Source organism: Eptatretus burgeri, chromosome 13 (assembly GCF_056783735.1).
Source record: "Eptatretus burgeri isolate ZD-2024b chromosome 13, Ebu_testis_v1, whole genome shotgun sequence".
In the NCBI taxonomy this organism is placed as follows: domain Eukaryota; kingdom Metazoa; phylum Chordata; class Myxini; order Myxiniformes; family Myxinidae; genus Eptatretus; species Eptatretus burgeri.
The window spans coordinates 22,479,928-22,504,844 of NC_140973.1; the positions used below are offsets into that span (position 1 = coordinate 22,479,928).

A 24,917-nucleotide genomic window follows, 5' to 3' on the forward strand; every position below is an offset into this window, starting at 1 on the left:
TTTTGCAGCTCAATAAGAGGCTGGATCTGCATCCGGTCCTTAACAAAAAATATATTCAGTTTGTTCTTGTGACCTACCCAACTCATCCCCCAAGATTCATCTGAATCTGTCCACAACATGTTCAAATATCATGCTGTATAATATTTTTTTGGCCCAATCTCTCGATCGTGAAGAATTACTTTAAAAACTAAATAATTGTAGTTTCTGGATACACATCCGGATCTTCACCAAAATGGAATCACTTTGTCCTTGTCAAGCACCCAACCTGTCTACCAAGTTTCGTCCAAATCCGTCAACAACTTTTTGAGATATCGTGCTATATATCGTTTGGGCTCTATTTATCAACGGTGAAGAATCACTTTTAAAAAGTCCTAGTTTCTGGATCCGGATATTCAACAAAATCTAATTAATTCGTCCATGTCACGCGCCCAACCTGTCCACCAAATTTTGTTCAAATCCATCCACAACTTTTTGATACGTCCTGCTTACCGACAAACAAACAGACAGGGGAGAAAATATAACGTCTGTCCACCTTTGGTGGTGGAGGTAACGAGTCATCATCCTTTACTTCCTAACTCGATTATGTTCAAGCAAGTTGAAGATGATCTATCTATTTCTTGTGAAATTTTGTTATCCTTTTTAAAAATGTGCTACAAATACAGGAGACACATTATGGCGATGTGAAGCCAAAAAAATAGTTTACCTGCGCTCCGTTTGTGCATGTTTTTTGATCGTCTGTTTGTTCTGAAGCCCGAACAGCTTGGTAACCTCAAATCATTTAAAATAATGTGAAAACTGCACAAGAACTGCATCCAAGTTGCCATCTCATTCTTTTACTTCGCTGTCATTTTACTTCAAACAATAATTTTAAAGTTTAAAATCAAACTTTCAGGATGACTGAAGTATTGTTAAGTGCACAGGAGGGAGTAGGATGCTACCCACATGAATATCTCTGCAAAGAAGAACCAAAAAACTCAAAATACAACAAAAATTAACCAAAGTACACAAAATACTATGAAGATGGAGTAAAGTACATGAAATATTTCAAAATATGAATTGAAACCAATACATTTGTCTCTCTAGACATATCTCGAGGATTTGATACAGTCTGGCATTCAGCCTTGCTCTCCAAACTCTTCTACTACACCTGCAGCATCCAAGGTGACATGCACACATGGCTTACTGACCTGCTCTACTCTCGTAGCCAGGCGTAGCTCAACTCTTTTCATCTCCTCTCCCTGTCAAGGCTGGAGCTCTCCCTGTCCCTAGCCAGGCGTAGCTCAACTCTTTTCATCTCCTCTCCCTGTCAAGGCTGGAGCTCTCCCTGTCCCTAGCCAGGCGTAGCTCAACTCCTTTCATCTCCTCTCCCTGTCAAGGCTGGAGTGCCCCAAGGCAATGTTCTGGACTCAGTCCAAGACCTTCAAATTTATTGGAATCTCTTACAAGGAAGTTGAGTCGATGGGCCTTTCACTTTCTCACCGCAGACAGGTCAGTGTTCTCTCTGTGCTCTACCACCTCCTTTCTGGTGTTGCACCCTCTGTTCTTATCATCCATTACTTCTTCAAGTCTTCCCATATTTTGTTCATCTACTCTCGTTTGTGTTCAACTCTAGGCCATCCTTCCAGCCAGAATTCACTGCAAAACTAATGCTCCATAAAAATCCTTCCATGGATGAACAAGAAGCGGAGAGGAGACCGACAGATTAAAAAAATAAACCAGGGAGGGCGATATGGTGGTGTGGGGAGAGGGGGGAACATTCTCACCATGATGAACACGATGATCACTTGGTGTGTTTAGTATATAATCCAGAGGACCCAAGGACTTGATCGTCTGAAAAAAAAAAAACCATCATAACAACACTTTCACCCTCAGCACACCAAAAAGCAAAGGACATCAAAAGTCCACATTTTTCCTTCACCAAACCCATCTCACCTCAGTGTGTATCCAGAACTGGTAGAGCAGGTTGAACTGGGAATGGACGTAAAAAATTGGAGGTGGTACACACAGAGCCATTGGCAGATAAAACATCTGGGGGAATTATCAACCACAAGTTAAAACTCAGCGCCAGATATCCGGGACACACATTCACAATATCACACCAACTTCATTGGATATATCATCATTTATCGGTGTCACACCTTTTGTTATCGAAAGTATCGACGTCGTTTTAAAAATGATGGTACAGGTAGTCAAAATGAGGTAATAATTCAAGAAACGAAGAGGGAATTTAGCCCATCGGGCAGACATCGTTGAGATGAAGATGTTGGAAATTGTTTTTGAACCAACTAAGTTGCTCATCCCAACTTCTACACTCTACAGGAAATATTCTGACTGTCAAATCGATGGTCATTCATCACAAAGTTCTCCACCAAGTAAATGCTTTCGAGGTTACTCGTAGTGGGTGATCATCCGGAATGTAGTTTATCTTCAAGACTCTTCGTGTTCTGCTTGAACGATGGAGTAATCGCTCTATTATGGGACACAAAGGGTCACGGTTCCCCAATATTACCACATGTGATGAACGGCAAGGATGTCTTTTGTCAGCACCACATATACAATCACAGGTTGGTGCCCAAAATTATTAATTTTCATCTGACCAGAAGACTTGTGAATTTTAAAATGTGATATTAAAAAAAAAAACAGGTTGTTATTCAAAAGTACATTCCATCAAAATGTCCTCCGGCATGTTAAGCTAATAATCCATACGATGAGAGAGATGTTTGTGTTTGTCTGTCTGCCACCATTTTTCTCAGAGATGGCTGAACTGATCTTCGACAAATTTTCAAAAATTCATCAGTGAGTGCGAGGAAGTGTTTTAGGCAAAATAAAGTTTTTTGAAACTTTTGAAAACAAAAGTTGGGGTTTTTTTTTTTTTTTTTAATAATCGCTCGACGGTGCCTCCACCTTTTACGCTATGTGAAAGGTAATATTAAATAATCCCCAACCCCATTCCTTAGTGGGTGTAGGGAAATGTTTCTTCTTCATTTGATTTCTTCAAAATGCCAACAGGATTATAACAGCACCGGGCAACGCTGGATACAGGTCAGGTCAGGTATGGGAGCATGTGCCAGAACAGCGCGTCGCTGCGTCCACTTTCTGCCGGTACTCCAGGGGCCTCCGTCTGGCCATCCCCCAGGCAGATGCCAGGCCCATCCCCATCTCCTTGAGATGATGGTCAATCTGCTGCAACCATGAGGCACGTGGTCGGCCCACTGGCCTCCTCCACTCATGAGACTCCCTCGCTGAGAGAATCTGGTGAGCAGGATCAGCGTCAGGAAAACGAGCCACATGTCCATACAGCCGCAGCTGACGCTCACGGACTATGCAGGTAACAAATCTCATCCGAGTCTCTCTCAGCAACCGCTCGTTGGACACAAAATCCGACCAGCGATAGCCAAGGATTCTCCGAAGAGACCTGGTACCAAAGGAATTAAGTCTCCGTCTCAGATCCTTGGTCAAAGTCCAAGTCTCGCACCCATAGAGCAAGACTGGAAGTACCAAGGACCTGAAGACTCGGACTTTCGTCCTCCCGCACAGGTACCGGCAGCGCCACACCCCATGATCCAGTGAATCCATGACTCCCCAGGCCCGACCCAGACGTCTATTGACCTCCGGCTCACAACCTGCGGAGACATGAATATCACTGCCAAGGTAAGTGAATCTATCCACGACCTCAACATCCTCACCACAAACAGACACAGACAGGACAGCAGCATCCAAGATGTCACCGAAAGCCTGGATCTTTGTTTTGACCCAAGAAATCCGTAATCCCAACGGCTCCGACTCCTCATTCAGCACCTCGAGGGCCCCCAAGAGGATGTCTAAAGTCTCCGCAAAGATGACTGCATCATCTGCAAAATCAAGGTCCGAGATCTTGACATTGCCAAACGATGCACCGCAACTTGATCTCTCCGACATCCTCCCAAAAATCCAGTCCATGCAAGTGCTGAAAAGTGTGGGGGCAAGTACACACCCCTGACGAACTCCAGTAACAACTGGAAATAAGTCAGAGATGGTACCACCACACTTCACAGCACTCTCAGTACCAGAGTAGAGTTCAGACATCAGATCGATCAGTTTTGGTGGCACCCCACGAAGACCAAGAATCCTCCAGAGGACATCCCGATTCACTGAATCGAACGCTTTACAGAGATCAACATAGGCTGCAAGCAGCCCCTGCCGAAACTCTCGTCTGCGTTCGGTGAGGACACGAAGTGCAAGGATACGGTCAATCGTTGACCTCTTTGGTGTAAAGCCTGACTGCTCTGGACGCTGGTGCTCAAGCAGATGGTGGCGAACCCTATCAAGAATTATCCGAGCAAAGACCTTACCCGGCACTGAGAGCAGCGTCACCCCTCGGTAGTTGTTGCAGTCTTGGCGATCACCCTTCCCTTTCCAGAGAGGGACAACAAGGCCCCTCTTCCAGTCAGTTGGGATGATGCCTGTGTTCCAGGCAGAGCACAAAACTGCATGCAACGACGCGAGTGCAGCATTTCCACCAGCCTTGAGAAGTTCGGCATGGATGCCACAGATCCCTGGAGCTTTGCCCCGTTTCAACTGGTTCACCGCAGCCCGTGTTTCCACAAGCGATGGTGGACCACAGTTGATTCGAGGGTCAGCAACAGGGATTGTAACACCCTTGACGTCCAACTCGACAGCTGGGGGATCAGCCTGGTACAACCGCTCAAAGTAACCGGCCCAGCGGGCCTTCACTTCAGACTCCTCTGTCAAGAGCCTACCACTCTCTGCTCGAACTGCAGTGCTCCGAGGGATGGGCTTGGATGAACGTAATGCGCGAATTCCCCTGTAAGCGGGACGAGAATCACCTGTCCACAGGTGATGCTCTACCCCCTCACAGATTCCTTGCACATAGGCCTCCTTGTCCACCCTCAGTGCACGTACAGTTTTACGCCTCAGCTCCCTGAACAGCTCAGCTCTGCCATTCAGCCTGGCCCTGCGACTCTGGTCAATGGTATCCAGTGTCCCTTGAGAGACAAAATTCTTCTTTGCCCTGCGGTGAACTCCAAGGCATCCACCGGCAACATCAAGGACGGTGGTCTTGAAGGTGCTCCACAACTCTTCAGGACCCCCAAAGCACCCAGACCCCCAAGTGTCCACTCAGCCTGTTCGCAAACTCCTCAGCTACTCTCTCATCCCTGAGCTTGGCAACATCCAGCCTAGGCTGGGATGGTACCATTCTCCAGGATTTAAGGTGCAGCTTTAGAGTTGCAACAACAAGCCTGTGGTCAGTATTGAGGAACTGAGCACTCCGGTAGACCCTGCAGTTCTGGATCATCCTCCAACGACCGTCAATGAGGACATGGTCAATCTCCTTTGCCACACCGCCAGCGTTGGAATACCAAGTCCAGCGATGAGCTTGCGGGCGCTGAAACCATGAACCAGCCACCCTAAGTCCATGACTTCTTGCAAAGTCAAGGAACTTAGTGCTATTCTGGTTCATAGTTCCTGACCCATGGGGACCAACACACACCTCATAACCATCCCTATCAGTTCCAGTCGATGCATTGAAATCCCCCAAGACTAGAAGTGTATCTCGTCTGGGGCACTGATCAACCACAGACTCGAGTGTGGCGTAGAATGTGTCCTTCACGGTAAGATCACTCGCCTCAGTCGGAGCATAAATAGAGACCAGGGAAATGACACCTAAGGAGTGACGAATCCTTAATCTCATAATACGCTCGTTGACCGGTGTTACCTCAATTATCATTGGGGTCAGCTTATTGGACACAGCTACAGCAACTCCTTGGGTATGGTAACCATCAGAGCGACCAGACCAATAGTAGGTGTAACCACCCACCATTATCTCGCCGCAATCCGGTCTCCGAACCTCAGAGAGAGCTGCAATCCCGATGTCCAAACGCTTGAGCTCAGATGATAACAGAGACAGGTGATCATCCTCTCTTAGGGATAGGACATTCCAGGCACCCACCCGAAGGGACCGCCTCAGGTTAACCCAAGGAGACCGCCGTCTGGTGGACGACACCTCAGCACCACTCCGACACACTCTCCCGCAATCTGACCCAGGGATGTTACCCCGTGGTTTCCCTCCTATCAAAGATTGGGGGTCCCGAAGGCTTTGCCCCAATCCCATCATCCGGTGAGCTGCCCTGCGAAGGGAAGCTGCACAGGAGGTACTCCCACGGAGTGGGTTTTCAGATTTTTTGCGTTTTTGCGTTTTGCGGAATGAAGCGTTTTACGGTGGCTGGAGTGCAAATCCTGCCACCAACCTCCTAATAAGAAGTAACCCAACTGCAGGAGGACGTCCGCAGACACAGTTGGGCACTAGATATGGATGGCCGTTGGCTCACAAGGAGCTCCTCCGCCCTTTGACAGGTTTTGTTTTTAATCCTGCTGGGTGTCCATATCCAAACACCCTCCTCACCAGAAAACCTGGTGGGGGAGACGGTTTAGTCGCCGACAACCCGACCATGGAACAGGTTAGTACAGGTTTACATGGTACCTGTAGCAGGTCACAGATCGAACCTGACCTGACAAAAGGTCAGGATCGAACCTGACCTGACAACGCTGGATACCCCGGCTAGTAATCAAGAAATCAAATCAGCCACAATCTTTCTTTGGGCAAACCTCATTTCAAAGTTGGTGTCCTGTCTGGACATCCTCCGTCATACAACGTCCTTCCGTGGCACACCTGAACTCCTATCCACTTACAAGGCTTTCATCTGCAGCTTGATGGGAGTACTGCTCTCCCCACTGGACTGGATCCCCTGCCTCACACATTGATGCCATGGAAACCAAGGCCCTCAAGATCATTGGAATTTCCCATGCTGAAGCCGAGTCTATGGGCCTATCACTTGAAAATCACAGACGGGTCGATGGTCTGTCTATCTGTCTTCTGCAGCCTGATTACTCGTCTTGCACCCTCTGCTCTTTCCGTGCTTTGTGCCCCCCCCCCCAGGTTTTTGCAGGGCACAGACGGTCCACCATCAACCCCCTTCTGGTCAAACTCACAGCATCGAGGATTGCTGATTACCTCAACTCATGAGTTCCTCTTTTTTTCCTGCCTGTGTAACAAACTTCCACATTCTTTACCATCTCATTCTTCCCTTCTGGTCATCAAGACACGTGTACACCACTATCTCAGATCATCCCAAATCCAAAACCATGATCTTTTCTAGTCTCACGACCCCCACCCCCCTCACCCAAAAGCCCTCCTCCTTCCCAATTTGTTCCTGACAGTTTCCTTCTGTACCCAACCTGTCCATCCCATGCGTCTTTTCCTGCCCCCATTCCTCCCCACAACCATTGTTTGTCCAAGTCTCTCTATTTTCTCCTTCAACTCCCCTGTTTGGTGCCCCCCTACCCTCTCTACTGTTACTTTTATTCTGTTGAGTCGTGATCTGATCAGTGATCAAGCTCTTCGATGAGTCTTGACTCTGTATTCAACAACAACAACAACAACAACAAAAAACACCATTTAGCATTTGATCCTATTCCTGATCGGGCCGAGAGGTTCTCTTGCAACTCTTGTACAATGATCAACCAGAGGGCACAAGTGATTGACTTGTTTACAACCGGTGCTAAGGATATGTGATTGGAAAAAGGGGCTGGACAATCACAAGTCACACATTCCTCTGTAAGAAGCATCAGGACGAAATAAGGAAGCCAGATTCATCACAATATCAAAATGGTATCAAGATATGACATTAGCAAATAGTCCAAATACCATACCCAGGCACCGTATCTCTGCAAAGCTGATTGGCGCAGTGCCGTAGTCAGGTTGTAGTATTCAGAGCTGTGGTGAGCTTGGTGTGCTGCCCACATCAAATTAATTTCTGGGAAACAAGATCACAGGCACAGACATTCCAATACTGGGAGGGTATAAGAAGCCAGGGAAGAAGACAATAAAAGGATATTAAAAAAACAAAACTGTGCTGTGTCACGTGATTGGGTTTTCGTATATCATGCCTCGCCCGCCAGGGGTGGCAGGAGTGTACTTCTGGTCGAGCAATAAAGCGGAGTTGATGCTGGCCCGCGTGCTTCTTGCGTCCCACTGCACCTCGTACACTCGAGTTGGCGACGAGGATGGGATAAATATGGACTTGTGCCTGTTTTCGACGGAGACGACTTCGAATTGTTTTCGGAGCAATTGGAATGCTATTTCCACGCGAACGATGTGGTCGACGAGAGCAAACAGAAGTCGATCTTGCTCGCTTCGCTTTCGCCGGAGCATTATCGGCTACTGGGTGATTTCGGTGGCACCGAACAGGCCCTGGGATGACGAGCTGTCGTTTCGGGACATTGTGGAGAAAATGAAAGCACACATGGCGCTGGAGAAGTCATTACAGCTCGCTCGATTCCAGTTCGATCGCCTCTCGAAGGGTGCAGAGGAACGCGTCGCTGATTTCGTGGCGCGGATTAAGCATTCTTCCGTGGCCTGCAAGTTCACGGCGGGGGAGCGTCCAGCTCGGCTCAGAGATCGTTTTATTGCTGGTTTACGAGATGCGAAGATGGTTTCAGCGGTTTTACGGCTGAAGGGTGAAGCCATTACATTCGACTCGGCGATCAGCACGGCGACAGCGGTCGAGCAGACTCGCGGGGATGTTCGAGCCATCACCGGCCACGCGGGGTCGCGAGCACCCCGGGACTCGCGCACGACCTTCGATGCAGGTCGTACGTCGCCACGCGGCCGCAGGTGCGGCGGGGTGACCCCACGGACATGCTTGGGATGTGGAGGTCGAGACCTGCGCCGTGCATGCCCGTGTAAAGGCAACGTGTGTTTCAATTGTCACAAGGTGGGTCATTTGGCGTGTGTGTGCCGTGGGGCGGCGGCCACCGTTAAGGTCATGGACGGCGATGTGCGAGGCGACTCGGGGCGGAACCAGCGGCTGTTGTTGAGCCTGTTTTCAATTGGCCCGGCGACGGCGCGCCCGATGACGGTGGAAGTCGAAGTGAACGAAACGCCGATCACGTTCCAGGTCGATACGGGAGCAGCGGTGTCGCTCATAGGCGAACAGACCGCGCGTAGACTCAACGGCCTGAAGCTTATCAGGTCAAACCTCACGCTGTTCACGTACACCCGCGAGAAGATAACGCCAGTCTGGATGGCAGACGTGTCTGTGCGGTATCAAGGCCAGGTCGCCACGCTTCGGGTGTACATCGTGTTATGTGGGGGAGGGGGCCGTCTCTCCTCGGCCGAGATTGGATGGCCCGCATCAGGCAAGACTGGGCCACAGTTCACCTTGTGCAACCCGTGCCGAGCCAGTGGGAGGATCAGTTGGAGGAGATTCTTCAAAGACATCAAGGGTTGTTTAGCGACGACCTTGGGAAACTCAAGGGCATGGAGGCAAAACTCTTCTTGAAGGAGGGGTAGTTCCTCGGTTTTGTAAACCGCGTCCAGTGCCGTATGCCCTGCGGGACAAGGTCAAGGGTGAACTGGATAGGCTGGAGGCCTGTGGAGTGATCGAACGAGTGTCGTGCTCGGATTGGGCCACCCCGGTTGTCACGGTGCTGAAACGGAATGGAGACGTCCGATTGTGCGGGGACTTCAAATCCACGGTTAACCCGGGGCTGAGCGTGGAGCAATATCCATTGCCGTCAATCGATGAAATATATGCGCGATTGGCGGGGAGTCAATACTTCACGAAGCTAGACCTGCGTGATGCATATTTTCACCTGCCGATGGATCCCGGGAGTAGCGAGCTTTTGACAATCAACACGTGTCAAGGACTCTATCGATATACCCGACTCTGTTTTGGGATTGCTTCGGCCCCAGCTTTGTGGCAGAAAGCCATGGATCAGGTTTGCATTGGCCTGCCCGCTCAGACCTACCTGGACGATGTGCTCATTGCGGGGAAAACGGCGGACGAGCATCTTGCGAACATTGCCCGAGTGCTGACAAAGCTAGAAGCGTGCGGCCTGCGCTTGAACAAGGACAAATGCGCGTTCTTCAAGCAGCGCTTGGAATACCTCGGGCACATCATCACGCCGGAGGGGCTGTTGAAAGGTCCTCGGAAGGTGGAGGCGATTCAGCACATGCCACCGCCTCGCGACAAGACGCAGCTGCGCTCGTTCATTGGTATGGCCCAGTACTACCAAAGGTTCGTGCGCGGGCTCAGCTCACAGCTTGCCGCGTCAAGCGGCTGCTCACAGAGGATACGGTCCTCGTGCACTACGAGCCTGCGCGTCCGCTCCTATTGGCGTGCGACAGCTCTGCATATGGCATCGGGGCAGTGCTCTCCCACAGGATGGACGATGGTTCCGAGCGGCCTGTTTGTTTTGCATCCCGGACCCTATCCACAGCAGAGCGCGGATATGCCCAGATTGAGCGTGAGGCTCTCAGCCTCGTCTGGGGTGTGCGGAGGTTCCATCAATACCTGCTGGGGCGGCATTTCACTTTGCAGACGGATCACAAACCACTTCAATTCATCCTGAGACCCGAACGCGGGGTGCCGGTGGTAGCAGCCGCGCGAATACAGCGGTGGTGTCTGTTTCTGGGTGCTTACGATTATGATATTCAGTTCCGAAGCACCGAGAAGCATGCGAACTGCGACGGGCTCTCTCGCTTGCCGTGTGCGGAGGGTCCAGCTGCGTCTGAGTTGGGCGACCGGGTCGATGTGTTCGCACTAGGCCAGGTCCAAAGCGGGCCGGTCACGGCCAGGCAGGTCGCGGTGGAATCGGCTCGTGATCCGGTGCTTGCCCGTGTCGTCCAGGCGATTTCTATGGGGAATTGGAGCGATCTGCCTTCGACACCGGCATTTCAACCTTTCACGTCACGTGCAGCGGAGCTGTCGTTGGTCCAACGGTGCGTAATGTGGGGAATGAGGACGGTGATTCCACCGAGGTTCAGGCAGCGGTGTTTGGAAGAACTGCATGTCAGTCACCTTGGCATCGTGAAGACCAAGAGTCTTGCTCGTAGCCTGTTGTGGTGGCCGGGGTTGGACAAAGACATTGAGCAGTTGGTTAAGCGTTGCGCCACGTGCCAGACAGATGCTGATAACCCGCGTCGAGCTTCGGGTCTCTGGCCTGTGCCACACCGAGCTTGGCAGAGGGTCCATCTAGATTTTGCGGGACCGGTTAATGGCAAAATGTTTTTGATTGTGATCCATGCATTCTCTAAATGGCCGGAGGTTGTAGTAATGCAGCATACATCAGCAAACATTACAGTAGAGAAACTGCGGACGATCTTTGCTAATAAAGGGTTGCCGGAGATCCTGGTCTCTGATAATGGTCCGCAGTTCATCGCGGGTGTATTTGATGAGTTTATGCGCCAGAATGGTATTCGACATCTGAGGTCCGCACCGTATCATCCTGAGACGAATGGCCAAGCTGAGTCGTTTGTCAAGATGTTGAAGCGGGCTTTGCGCAGGGGGGGGTGTTGCACCTGTGCAGACGGTGGTCGATGTCTTTTTGCTCCATTACAGGAACGCAGTTCATCCTGTCACGGGTGATTTGCCTGCCATTCGTCTCTATGGACGGGCTTTGCGGTCCAGGCTGGATTTGCTGCGACCTGGAGGGTCGGGGAGTGGGGCAATGTCGCGTCCGACGTGGCTGCGCAGCTTCGAGGTGGGGCAGCGGGTGATGGTGCGCGATTATTTCTACGGTTCCAAATGGGTGCCGGCGGTGGTCTCTGTGGTGCTGGGGCCGGCGAATTGCATGGTGCGGACTGATGGTGGGGATGTGTGGAAGCGGCACGTGCACCAAATGCATGATCGCTGTTCAGCGTCACCCCCCCCCCCCACACCTTCCCGGGCCGAACGATGCGGGACCCCCACCGGTAGTATCGCCGGCACCTGACGTTGTATCGCCGGGGCTGGTTGGGCCGACGCCAGGGGGGTCTCCGCCTGATGCCGTCCTACCCGGGGACGTCGAGCAGGCTGGGCGGTCGGGGGTGGCTGGTGTTGCGGAAAGTGCGAGTCCGGCGAGGGTGTCACCTCGACCGAGCCGGGAGGCGTCTGAGCCTGAGCTGTCTGGTGGCGCTGCCTGTCCGAGGCGGGTCAGAGTGCGGCCGCGGTATTTGGAGGATTATGAGTGTTGATGGGTTTCAGATGGTCATGTTGTGATTGTCCGTTCATCGTGTGACGGGTCATTTTACGAGGGGAGGAGTGTGCTGTGTCACGTGATTGGGTTTTCGTATATCATGCCTCGCCCGCCAGGGGTGGCAGGAGTGTACTTCTGGTCGCGCAATAAAGCGGAGTTGATGCTGGCCCGCGTCCCACTGCACCTCGTACACTCTAAAAACAGGGAAAGGCCATTTCATTTGGCTCATCAAGCTTGTGCCATGACTCAACATGAGCGCTCCAGTACAATATGGATATCAACATCACATTTGACTTGCTTTTTCATTTGGTTAAGGAGGTTTGGGTGGTATTTATTACAGGCATTATGTCAATTGTAACTTAGTGAACCATAAATGGTGAACTCGCACATATACGTAAGTAGGCCAGATTATCTCCTCGTTCATAAGCCTGACCGGGCCTTTATCGACAACGCAGTAGCCTAGTGACAGCAATTCAAGTTAGCTCAGATTCTGAGGGGTTAAAATCCAAAGCCTGAAGGATAGTTTGCCTTCAGCAGGATTGTAACCCACAAGCTCAACTGGAATACCAAGCTGGTATCCTCACCACTAAGTCACTACAATAATCTCACCATGGCCCATCCGATGTGCCCAGTAGTATCCAAAATCGACGCCGAGAAATCCGAGAAGCCAAGTCCAGGGCGAGTCCCAGGGGAGTTGCACCAGGCAAAAGTTGGAGAAAATGTACGTGTAGCTCACGAGCTCGATGCTCCGGACGATCAGACTGTAGCCAGGCAGAAGCAGAAAGACTCATCGTGTCATGTGGACAGAGGTATGACTTTTTACAAATGTGCATGCCAGAAATGTGCATTTCTAACAAAGGTGGAACCAAGACAAGGGAGTGGAAGTGTGTATTCTGCAGAGAAACTACATTTCAATTATTGATGAACGTGAAGATGTGTCATTTGAATCCAGACATTGCAAAGCATGAAGTTAGTCTGTTACAATGTGTACTGATATTGGGTTCTGAAACTACTTCTTTGATGACCCTAATCAGGCCCACCTTCTTTTGTGGTTGGCTGGGGAGGATTTTGGCTGATGTCTTGCTGACCAGGCCTGACATTCTGTTCAGGTGGGATTTGTAATTTTTTTTCAGGGTGCGAGTGATAATTCGCCGATTGTTCATGAGAGACACTGCGAGATCTTTAATAACATCCACCAACTCATGTTAGCAGATGGGATACCTAGCTTTATATCCATCCACGGCATGGTGCACTTTGTGATGCAACAATCTGCCTTTCAAAAAACCAAAATGATAGAGTTTATGTTTGGGTCGAGAATCCAAACCAAGCTAAACAATCCAAAGATAAGTATGCTATCTCTGCACCATTCTGTCACACTGACATGTTGGTTCGTGAGCGTAATTGTGACAATGAGCTTTTAGAGTAGAGCATTCACTAACTCACCACATGCTCTGCCTCACCACACTCCCAACCACCCTGCGCCTCACTCCAATAAGTTACACAATTTTGTTTATTAACAAAGTTACAAAAATTAAGAAAAATATTTCTTCAGATCCCATTAAAGGGAGCAGTGAATAAAGTAGCACACAAACGAGTGCTTAATTAAAAGGGGGGAAGGCTCGATCAGTACCTGTGCGTTTGCGAGACGAGTCCGGCCGATATGGATGAAATTCCATCATTTACGGCATGGGAAGGTTTACCCCGGACTTGAGACAAGAATATCTCCAAAAGCAGCAGAACAGTAAAATATGGAGATGCCTGGGTAGACAATGCAGGACGAATGTTCAAAACATTGCAAGGAACCATTTATGACATAAGTACACGACGGGGCCAGAAATGTATTTTTAAATATTTTAAAACACCATACTTGTGTGCGTGCAGGCTTAATCCCACTTACATATGGAACGAGAAAAAAAATATATATATATAGGATATTTTAATTTAAATCCTTTAAACTTAAATCTTCTAAAATTTCAGGCTCAATGGCTTCACGGTTCACGTAATTATCACCGTGATCGTATGAAACTTACATCACGACACACACACACATTTGTCATACCAGATACATCGTATGAAACTATTTCATCATATGAAATATTTCATTTTATGAAACAATGTGTGTGTGTGTGTGTGTGTGTGTGTGTGTGTGTGTGTGTGTGTGTGTGTGTGTGTGTGTGTGTGTGTGTGTGTGTGTGTGTGTGTGTCCTCCATAACTCCAAAACCATAAAATCTAGCAGCCTGAAACTTTACATACATAGTAAGAAAACTCCCAGGAACTACAAGAGTGAAAATTGGATGTTTGGGTTAATGAAAACACCCCTTTTTAACATAATTAGCGACCTAATTTTCATCAGGTGATCCTCGGCCATCTCGCTGTCTGGGGTCTTACGGTGTTTCCTCGGTAACTTCGCTGGGGGTCTGAAGCCGCCATGTTTTTTGGAGTGCTCAACCTCGCCTTGATTTGGAACAGTCCGCAAAGAACACCGTTTCAAGGTAAATCTTTGCGTTTGCCGTTTATATTAGTGGGGCAACTTAGCATAGCAATTGTGCATTTTGTGAGGAAAGCACCAAATTTGGCACACTAGTAGCCTATCATATTATGAACAGATTTGGATATTGGGCCATCTCATATTCAGCCAATGATGGCTGTGGCAGCCATTTTCCACTGCCATCAAAAATTTTGAGATGGCCCAATATCCAAATCTGTGAGGTCCAACTATCACTGGTACAACTTTGGCATTCTTCAGCTTCCAGGATCTTCTCACTTCATTCTTCAGGTCTTGGTATTTGGTCATTTTCTTGATTTCTGCATCGTTTAGTCCAAAATCGCTGCTAGTAACACATCTATTAGCAATGCCTTCTTCTCTTTCTTTGTATCTAAGTATGATATCTGGTCACAATGCTTTGTTTTTGAAGCTCACGCTTGATGGGATCGCTAGTTTGTACATGAGCGGTAAGTACTTCCATGTTTTCAGCGATTTATTTTGGTTCATGTTCCCACAAATTTTCTGGAACTGGGATATCAAAGTTTTTGTAGACGTGCCAGCAGATTACTTTATAAACTCTGTTGTGTCATTGTGTGTACAGCTGTTCTGACATGAGTTTGTTTTCGTGTGTGTGAGTTCGGTCATTAAGCAGAACATATCATTCTCTTTACTAACCTCACCTCCACCCCTCACCTTTCTCTCTTCATTTTTTTTTTCATTCTCTGTCTCTGTCTCTCTCTCTCCCACCCTCTCCTCGCATCTCTCCCTCCAACGGTATAGCAATGTTTGGTGAGGCATAGCTCTCCAAAACTCCCCCACCCCTTCCTTGCTTTTCCCTTCTTCCTAGCTTCCCCTCCCTCCTGCCTCCTCTCTCTCCCCTCCTTATCTCCTTTCTTCCTCTCTCACTTCCCTCTCTCCTCTCTCAACCCCCCACCCCCTTTCAGAGGGTCGCCCGTGCCAACGCACTGCCCACGCGGCCTATGGCGCCCTGAGCCCCGCATCAGCGGGTCACCCGTGCCCACTACACTATCCCGGCCCCCCATGGGCCCTTGGCCTACCACGGCCGACTCGCCCGGTGCCCGGGGTACCCACTCAGCGATACTCACCTTTCGCAGCCACGCTCCCAGCCAGTCAACAGGGCTCCTGCACCCCTCCAAATGGGTTTCGAGCCTACTTTCCCACCAACAACAAAACGACCTCCATTTTTCAATTCAACTAACCCACTAACTCACTTACACTGACCCGGGGTCCCTTGGGTGGGAATCACTCCTCCCCCCAATCACTCATCGCACCATGCATTCCACAATCACTCCATACACTCAGGCTCACTGGTCTCACTCACTCATCAAGTACATTTTTCCATTTCATTTCCCAACTCAACCGCTGAATTCTGCCATCCTGCTCACTACCTCGTCATCGCTTAAACTAGTACCACATTCCATTTAACACGACGTAGCTAAGCTACATCCCCTGTACACATCCAAAGTCCGTCCTTGTCCTCAAAATCCATTTCCCATCCAAAATCTCAACTACAATCCCTCTAACTAATCCATTCCACGGGCCCCTTGAAGACTTACCCCTGCCCCATGAAGCCGGTCGAACTAACACTAACCCTTCCCCCTGACAAGTTGTATTCCTGTGCCCAGGCAGCAGGGTCTTCCACCCTCCGCCCAGGAATCCTGTTCACCCGAAAGCGAGGCTTGCTTTGTTCTCCATTTTTTTTTCACATGCGCAGCACCAGCGCGGAAACTCGCAACCTGCGCTCTTTGCCCGTGATGGCATGGCAGCTGTTGGCGTACCTCGTCCCTCTTGGATGGTACCATCCGGCAGGGATCTCCCCTCCTGCCGGATTCCAACCATACGTGCAGCCATGACGTCACCCTGCGCATCAAAAAACAAGCCTCGCTTTTCGAGGGGTTCCCCACACGAACACATGTGCTCTGCCCGTCAGAGCTTAACACAAACATGCTTGCGTGGAGAACCCATCCGGTGCAAATCCCTAATCCAGCCTAGCTTTTGTCCATCCGCGGGATCGGCAACATCAACAACTGAAGTTTCTGGACCGGGCTTCACTCCCGCAGGCGCACACATGGCGGCCTCGTGCGTACCACAGCACGGACCTCGCGCTCGCTGCTGGGTAAACCTGGCGCGGTCCCCAATACAGCTACGGCCGCTACCCGGCCTTTGTCTCTCTGTCGCCATCGTCGTCATTCAACCGACGCACACCTGCGTGTTACGACGCTCACACACCATTCCATGACACTCACTTCGGGAGACGTGGCTGCGTGTTCACTCATGCCCACAGTCATCTCCCTTACATACCGCTCTCTCACACACACGGTCTCCCTTGCACTCGGCCGCTCACTCGAACACGCAGTGACACTCACACGCGGTGCCTCACTCATACACGGGCACGCACTTACACCTTGCACCACACACCGGGGCAATCACACTGGGGAATCGGGTCACCTCCAGGGCTCGCGGGGCCTCCATACCCCCCAAGCTCCTCGTGCACCCGTCAACAGCACTCGCCCCCTCTACCTCTCAAAGCTCGACCGGACCCACCCGGTCGTGAGTCGCCTCAAGGGGGCATACTCCCTCCCCTCGTTCCTGGAGGAGGATATCCAGCTGCTTGCACCAGGTCACAAAACAGTCCACCAGCTCACCCCCATCAAGCCTCGCTAACTCCATGTGTGTGTGTTCGTCCTTAACCCCGTCTAATTCACGCTCTATCTCCCGTGTCTCTGCCAACTCAGTCACCTCTTCACCCATTACCTCCCTGTCTACACTATTATTTCTTTTATCTCCTGCATCTCCTTTGTGTCTCTGTTAATTCTATTTCCTTCGTCGTCACCTCGTGTCTCGTCTCAGTAACCCCACTTAGTTTTTCCCTCTGTTTCACCGTCACTTTCTCCGTCACCTTTACGTTTCTCGTCCAACACGTCCCCCGAATTACTTCGTCCTCACCCGCCTCCATTGCGGGCCTGACAGCCGTTGCACTCCCCCCCAGCTCGTTCGCCCCAGCACGTGGCGCCGCCATTATGCCCGCCATTGTCCGCGTTTCACTGCACGCTATTGCCTTCATGCCTGCCTGCAGGCTACGGCCTATTTGCTGCATCTCACCCCGCATTCCTTTCATTCCATTCTTCATCTGTTGTATATTCGCATTCATGTGATTATTCATTCCGCACGCATTCGTTTTCATTTCTTTGTGTTTGCATCCATTTTATTATCCAATGCTTGTTGCATATTCGCCAACCAACCCATTAATAGCTGGCCCATGTTAGGTGGGTCTGCGGCAGTCGCTTCGCCCTCATCAGCCGTGGATTCGCCGGGGGCTGGGGAGGGAATTTGACGGAGGTGGGGAGGGGGGGGGTGTCATACACCGCAGCCTCTGCCGCTGCCGCACCCATTTCTGGTTCTGGTTTCGGTTGGGGAAATTCATCCTGCACGGACATGTCCTGCTCGGGGCTTTCGTCCTGGACCATGGATTCTGTGGTGTCGTGGTAGGGGTGCTTAGAAGGCAGACACGAGCGGAGGAACAGTCGAGCCCGGCTTTGTTGCACCAGCGGGAGCGCGGGCGTACTTTGCCCACAGCTCTCCTTTATTACGTACTCAAGGCACTCACGAGCCGCGGCGACTACGGCACCCACTACAACGCCTCAGGCGGCGCGCACTCCTTATATCCCTGGCATACACGATGATCACGCCGACCACTCCCCCCACCATCATTCCCTGCCCCGCAGGCCCGCAGGCTACACCACACTCCTCCCTCCTAAAACCAAGATTATTAAATGATCATAATAAGCATAAGCAGCACGAAATACCACGGTATAAAAGCAGACAAGGTACAAAAAAGAAACAGCATAGTATAAAAGCACATCACATCATATAACATGTCGATGCGAGCGAGTGGAGCTGCAACGGCCAGGTTCCGAAGACTGAGTTTCACAATGAACCTACGAAACCCTGACCGCGTTACCGATATGAAGCAGCAAGGCGAGAAGCACAGCAGCACTACGCAGCAAAAGCGCCCCCAGGCGGCTCATGCTTACATGCCCTCCGGCGAGGTCGCGGCAACCTCCCGAGCAAACCTCCCCCGGCACCATCAAACGCCTCCGGCCGACAAGGCGGCACATCTCCCCCAGCCAGCCCTGAAGCAGATAAACATTCCGAGGCTGGAAGCTCGCTGTCTAGAAGCCGTGGCGCCAACGCCAGACCCGACTGACCTTGGGTGGGGGCGCTGAACAGCACCGTTGGCTGGACGCAACCAATGCCCCATAACAACCCACGCACCACAATCAGTTGAGATTCCAACGCACGTCCAAACGGCCTCGAGAGAGAACAGAGAGCTGCGTCCCAGGCGCCAGGCACGTCTGACCTTGCCGAAACCAGAGGTGGGGGTAATGCTGAACAGCGCACCAGCCCTGGCTCCGAGTCGATCTCCGAGATCCACACGGCAATTAGACGGTAGCCATTCCATACAAACCACCCCTTAAACTCAGGCTTGCCATAAATCACTAAGAACATCATTTGTGCCATTGCAAACTCCTTTTTCCGTACAGCGCGTTTCCCCGATGAAATCCCTGCACATGACACTAACCACCCGCGGCCCGGGGCAACGGGAGGCCAACAAAACCTCTTTATTTGCCACCATCGCTCCCAAAGCCTCCACATCACATTGATCATAATGCAAATCCCATCGATTGATCTCAGGCAAACCCACTCTCACACAGGAACCGTCGGCATTTATTTCAACAACGTTAAACCGCATCACTCGAGCAATTAAAAACAAACACGCAATGAACAGCAGCCCATAAACCACATCACGTGTCCATCTCTTGGTTGTCGTCTCGATGTTGCGAACCGTGACTTTCTTGAACGCGACGGGCTCGCCGCAACTCCCCATTGAAACTGCCTGAACAACACAGGCGCACCTTGCCTCATGAGCGTAGCCGAAGCGCGAGAGCTCAGCGCGAGAGCTGGCACGGCTCCGTCGCTTCCGCACCGCACATCACCGTTGCAGGCAGCAACGAACGGCCGCTCCCGCTGCATCGATGCGGCTCCCACCGCCAGAACCTCGCCCTCGGAACTCGAAGAAAGCATCGAAGGGAGCACCGGCGCACCTGGAGGTACGAACTGGAGATCCAGCACGAGGTGCGTCAACCAGTCCCGACCCAAAAGGGCGGGCCCCTCCCCTCGCACCACAAACATCGAGAGTAGGGCGCTTCGACCCCGGTAGAGCACCGAGACGTCGGCCACCGCAAGCGGTGCAATCGCTTCGCCGGTGTACGTGTGCGATGCGAGGGCAGCACGAGTGGACTCAACTCGACACCCGATCAGTGCCCCGATCACTTCGACCTCCCCTGGCATTGGTCCTGTCACCGTCGGACCAACTGAAACCAGTCTCAACATGGGCAGCATCAGTGCCCCTGTCACCTCAACCTCCCCTGCCATTGATCTTGTCACCTCCGGACCAATTGAAGGCAGGTCTAACATCGGCAGTAACTCCCGTTCCGGGTCGCTGGGATCTCTGTGCCCAGGCTGTAAAACTCGACCCGGGGCGTTACCGTGTACGCCATGCACCGAACACCGTACCGGCAGTAGGTCTCGACCCGGGACAGGAAGGATCGCTTCGCACACCGCCATCTATGACTGTTATGATGGGCGATGACTCTCGGCACAAACACCGTAGACGTCCCCGAGTGCTCAGACCGCCGTCCGAGTGATCGCATTGCAACCCTCGTCCACGACCCGCGCCGCAGACCGTGCGCGCGGCCGTGCGCGCCTGGAACATCGCGCTGACCTCCGGATCAGTGCCCCGACTTCCTGTCATGCCTGTCACCTCCGCCGTGCCCCGACTTCCTGTCATGCCTGAGCTGGCCGCGCTGGCGAGCCTCCTGGCTCCGGAGCCTGTGCGCGCGGCGAGCGAACCTGCGATACGCTCTTCGCGATGCGTACTCCTCCGGAACCTCGAACCGCGCGGGGTGCGCTGAGTTACTCGCTGCCGATCCGAACCCAAACACCCTGCACACGCCGATCCGAACATCCTCGTCGCCAACTGTGGTGTCGTGGTAGGGGTGCTTAGAAGGCAGACACGAGCGGAGGAACAGTCGAGCCCGGCTTTGTTGCACCATCAGGAGCGTGGGCGTACTTTGCCCACAGCTCTCCTTTATTACGTACTCAAGGCACTCACGAGCCGCGGCGACTACGGCACCCACTACAACGCCTCAGGCGGCGCGCACTCCTTATATCCCTGGCAGACACGATGATCACGCCGACCACTCCCCCCACCATCATGCCCTGCCCCGCAGGCCCGCAGGCTACACCACAGATTCCACATTCAAACACATACCCAATACCCCCGGCGCCCGCTCGCCTTGAAATGCCATCTTATCCTGTGGAAGAAATAAATTTGAATCGCTCGTGTTTGGTGGGAATTGGGGGGTCGCTCCACTCACCCCTGAACCGATTCCCATGAATTTAGCCTGGAGATGGGAGAGTTTGTTTCCCACTCCTGACACCACTGTTGCGGATCCGGGGTGGCGGGAATCTGAACCGGTCCCTGGTGCCACCCTCGCCACCACCGTCTTCAGGAGTCTATAACACCGGCCGGCTCGGCACAGGCCTCGGGTCACGCGTCTTTAATCGCGATACCAACGTAATCCTGTACCTTACCAGTTGGGGAAATAGAACCCCTAGTTACAGACAGGCTTTGTCAGTGACCGAGCGGAGTCTACCAGTCTGTAACCATTTTGGTCTTGTATGCCAATCTAACGGATCGTTCCTCGACGCGACACGCATTAACCCATAGCGGCAACTTCATCAGAATTAACCAGATTTATTGGGGACATCAGAGATCACAACACAAGCAATAACCCGACAGTGGTTTTATTAACAATCAACCCGTTCTTAACTAGGGAACCACGGCTAAAAGGTTTCGAGGGGATTACTACGAAATATGCCTTATACAACACGTGCAAACAAACATGCATGCAGGACAAGACAGAGTACTTGGTGATGGCTCATGGACGAGAGGACCGTGTCCCAAAAGCACGAAGGTCGCTCGTAAAAACCAGCGGGTTTCCACGGGTTCGAACTCCCGCTCGAACGTGCCGCGCAGCAAGAAATGGCGGCGCAGCACTCCAGCTCCCGCCCAAGTCACCGCGTGCGCGGTTCTCCTCAGCACGCTCCGGCTCCGCGCCACGTCGACAATGCGAGATCGCCGATCTCTCTCCAGGGTTCAGCACACGAATCCCGGCCTGGCCTGTTCTCCATACAAGGTCCCAGTCGAGGTCCGAGTTAGGGCCGTTCCTGGCCGTTCCTCACACACAGCACTCCTTTCGTCCCCTTTTCTTTTCTCCTTCGAGTCGTGAGGTGAATCGATGTGCAGGTTCCGCTTTCTCTGCCGGTCGATTCACCACTGCCTTGTTCTTTTCTCTCTCGCCTCGACACGCGAGCTCCTTCGACACACGTCCGTCTCGGCGACTCCCTGACCAAAGGCTCCTCCCCCACGTCACTTCCTGTCCAGGCCACACCCCTCGCTCGAGGCCACGCCTCTCAGCCGACTGGGAGGGGCCTATTCCGGAATGAGGAAGGAATAATTGCAATCTCTCGTTTCACCACCATAACACGAACACGAAAACAGTCTGTTACACCTCCCGACACACGCATATCGTCCCTTATACCACACAACCGATCTATACATGAATTTAATGAGGGAACTGAGCTAATTCTATATTTAGTATTCCCGTAAGGGCCATTTCCGTAACAATATCTATATATATTGTGTGTGTGTATATATATATATATATATATATATATATATATATATATATATATATATATATATATATATATATATATATATATATATATATATATATATATATATATATATATATACACACACACAATATATATACATGGTGTTGGCACAGTGGTTATGATATGTTGGTTATGTTATGCCTGGTTATGCCTGGTGTTGGCGCAGCGGCTTGGGATCCAAAAGGTCCTGAGTTCAAAGCCCGTTGGACCACTGAATTAATACACCAGGGGTTGACTCAGCCTGCCATCCTTCCGAGGTCGGTGAAATGAGCACCAGTGTACTGGGCCAGTGTATGCCCCGGTTAAAATAGGTGTACCATATCCCTGTGTCGTAAGAGGCGACCAGGGTTGCGTCAGGAAGGGCATCCGGCGTAAAACATGTGCCAAATCACTATGCGGATCATACGGATGATCCGCTGTGGCGACCCCAAACAGGAGCAGCTGAAAGAAGAAGAAGATATATATATATATATATATATATATATATATATATATATATATATATATATATATATATGTGTGTATATATATGTGATGAATTGAAGGATGTGACGCGTGATCACATGTTGCGCGGCTCGCACACGGGACAGATAAAACCGAGATTCCGCGCGGTCGGTGGGATTGTCCCTGGGGCATTGTCATTTACGGCGGTGGTTCACTTGGTGCTCGTTGAATGGTAAGAATTGAGAGTATACCACACTCCGTGCTAATTGCTGATTTACTTTGCTGATAATTTCCAACACTGAGGATGGAGATAAACCCAAGGAATCGGATACCCAGACCTCGACAAACTCCTCAGCCACTACATCGGTTGGTAAATGCTTCTTTTGTGGGTACAAAAGACACCCCCGCAACAAATTTCCCCGCCAGGGATGCCACATGCATGAATTGTGACAAGAAAGGGCATTATGCCAGGGTATGCAAATCTATTCTTAGAAGAAATAAACCCACTTCTGCGGCTTTCTACTCACAAAAGAAAGTAACAGCAGCTTCACCGGGGAATCTATCCAAAGTTATCATCAACGTACAAATTAACGGGCATATGGCTGAGGCTCTGATTGATACCGGTAGCTCTGAAAGTTTCGTCAACAGCTCACTAGTGAAGGGCCGGAAATGGAAGATGCACCCGACAGACAATACGGTATGCATGGCCTACACATCACTACAGTCCCGCGTACGAGGATACTGCAATGTTGAGTTGGACGTAAAAGGGTACACGCATCGGGATGTAAGGGTACTGGTGCTTCGTGATTTATGCGCAGACGTAATTCTGGGTCATAATGTCCTCAAGCAGCACGCGAGCGTCGAAATACCCTTTGGAGGAAGCAAACCTCTTCTAATTCTAAATGCTCTGACCACCGCAGAGGTATCGTCCCCCCTGCTGTTTGCTAACTTGTCGCCGGACTGTAAACCGATAGTGATCAAATCGCGACGATATACCACTGCCGATATGAACTTCAGCACTTCTGAAACCAAGCGATTACTGGAAGAAGGTATTATAGAACCGAGCGATTCGCCATGACGCGCGCAGGTGTTGGTGACCACCAATCAGAATCATAAGAAACGAATGGTTGTCGATTACTCTCAAACCGTCAATCGCTTCACCCAACTCGATGCCTACCCTTTGCCGCGCATAGACGAGATGGTCGAACGCGTGGCCAATTACAAAATATTCAGCACCATCGATTTGCGAAGCGCCTATCATCAAATTCCCATTCGAGAGGAAGACAAACCTTACACCGCGTTCCAGGCAGGTACACGCCTCTATCAATTTAGGAGGATTCCGTTCGGTGTCACTAATGGAGTAGCTTGCTTCCAACGAGTTATGGACGACATCATCTCGGATGAAAACCTCAAAGACACTTTTGTTTACGTGGACAATGTCACGGTGTGCGGTAAGGATCGGGGGGAACATGATATGAATCTGGACAGATTCTTGAGCATTGCTAGAAAATATAATCTGACCCTCAACTACGAGAAATGCGTATTCTCGGCAAGGTCAATTAATCTTCTCGGCTACACAATAGCCGATGGTACGATAAAGCCCGATCCTGAACGATTGCGCCCAATCCGTGAGCTACCCCCACCTCATGACATGCAGACAATGCGTCGGGTGATCGGGATGTTCGCTTACTATGCTAGATGGATCCCCCAATACTCTGAAAAAATACATCCCCTAGTGCATTGCAAAAAAACTTCCCACCAGATGTCGCTGTTGTAAAAGCTTTCCACAGCCTCAAAGACGATATCAGCAATTCCGTGGTATTATCGATCGATAGCACGGTGCCGTTCGTGGTGGAGACGGACGCTTCCGATCATGCGATCGCCGCGACGCTCAATCAGTCCGGACGACCCGTCGCGTTCTTCTCGAGAACTCTCTCAGGAAGCGAGCAGAGACACTCGGCGATAGAGAAGGAAGCGTACGCTATTGTTGAAGCCCTACGTAAATGGAGACACTATTTACTGGGCAATCACTTCACACTTGTCACAGACCAGCGATCCGTTGCCTTCATGTTTGATGGGAAAAATAACGGGAAAATTAAGAACGAGAAAATAATGAGATGGCGGATAGATCTAGCTTGTTAT

General features: G+C 50.9%; 1 protein-coding gene across 1 annotated transcript in view; it reads right to left on the bottom strand.

Moving 5' to 3' along the window:
- The window catches only part of AGMO (alkylglycerol monooxygenase), a 78,614-nt gene that overhangs the window by 28,545 nt on the left and 25,152 nt on the right, over nucleotides 1–24,917 (bottom strand). Inside the window, exons 2-6 of the mRNA XM_085851657.1 lie at nucleotides 13,649–13,776; nucleotides 12,628–12,779; nucleotides 7,711–7,814; nucleotides 1,933–2,028; nucleotides 1,764–1,830 (exon numbers count right to left, since the gene is read on the bottom strand). Of these exons, the coding sequence (XP_085707783.1) occupies nucleotides 1,764–1,830; nucleotides 1,933–2,028; nucleotides 7,711–7,814; nucleotides 12,628–12,779; nucleotides 13,649–13,776 (547 nt within the window). The remainder of the gene's footprint in view (nucleotides 1–1,763; nucleotides 1,831–1,932; nucleotides 2,029–7,710; nucleotides 7,815–12,627; nucleotides 12,780–13,648; nucleotides 13,777–24,917) is intronic.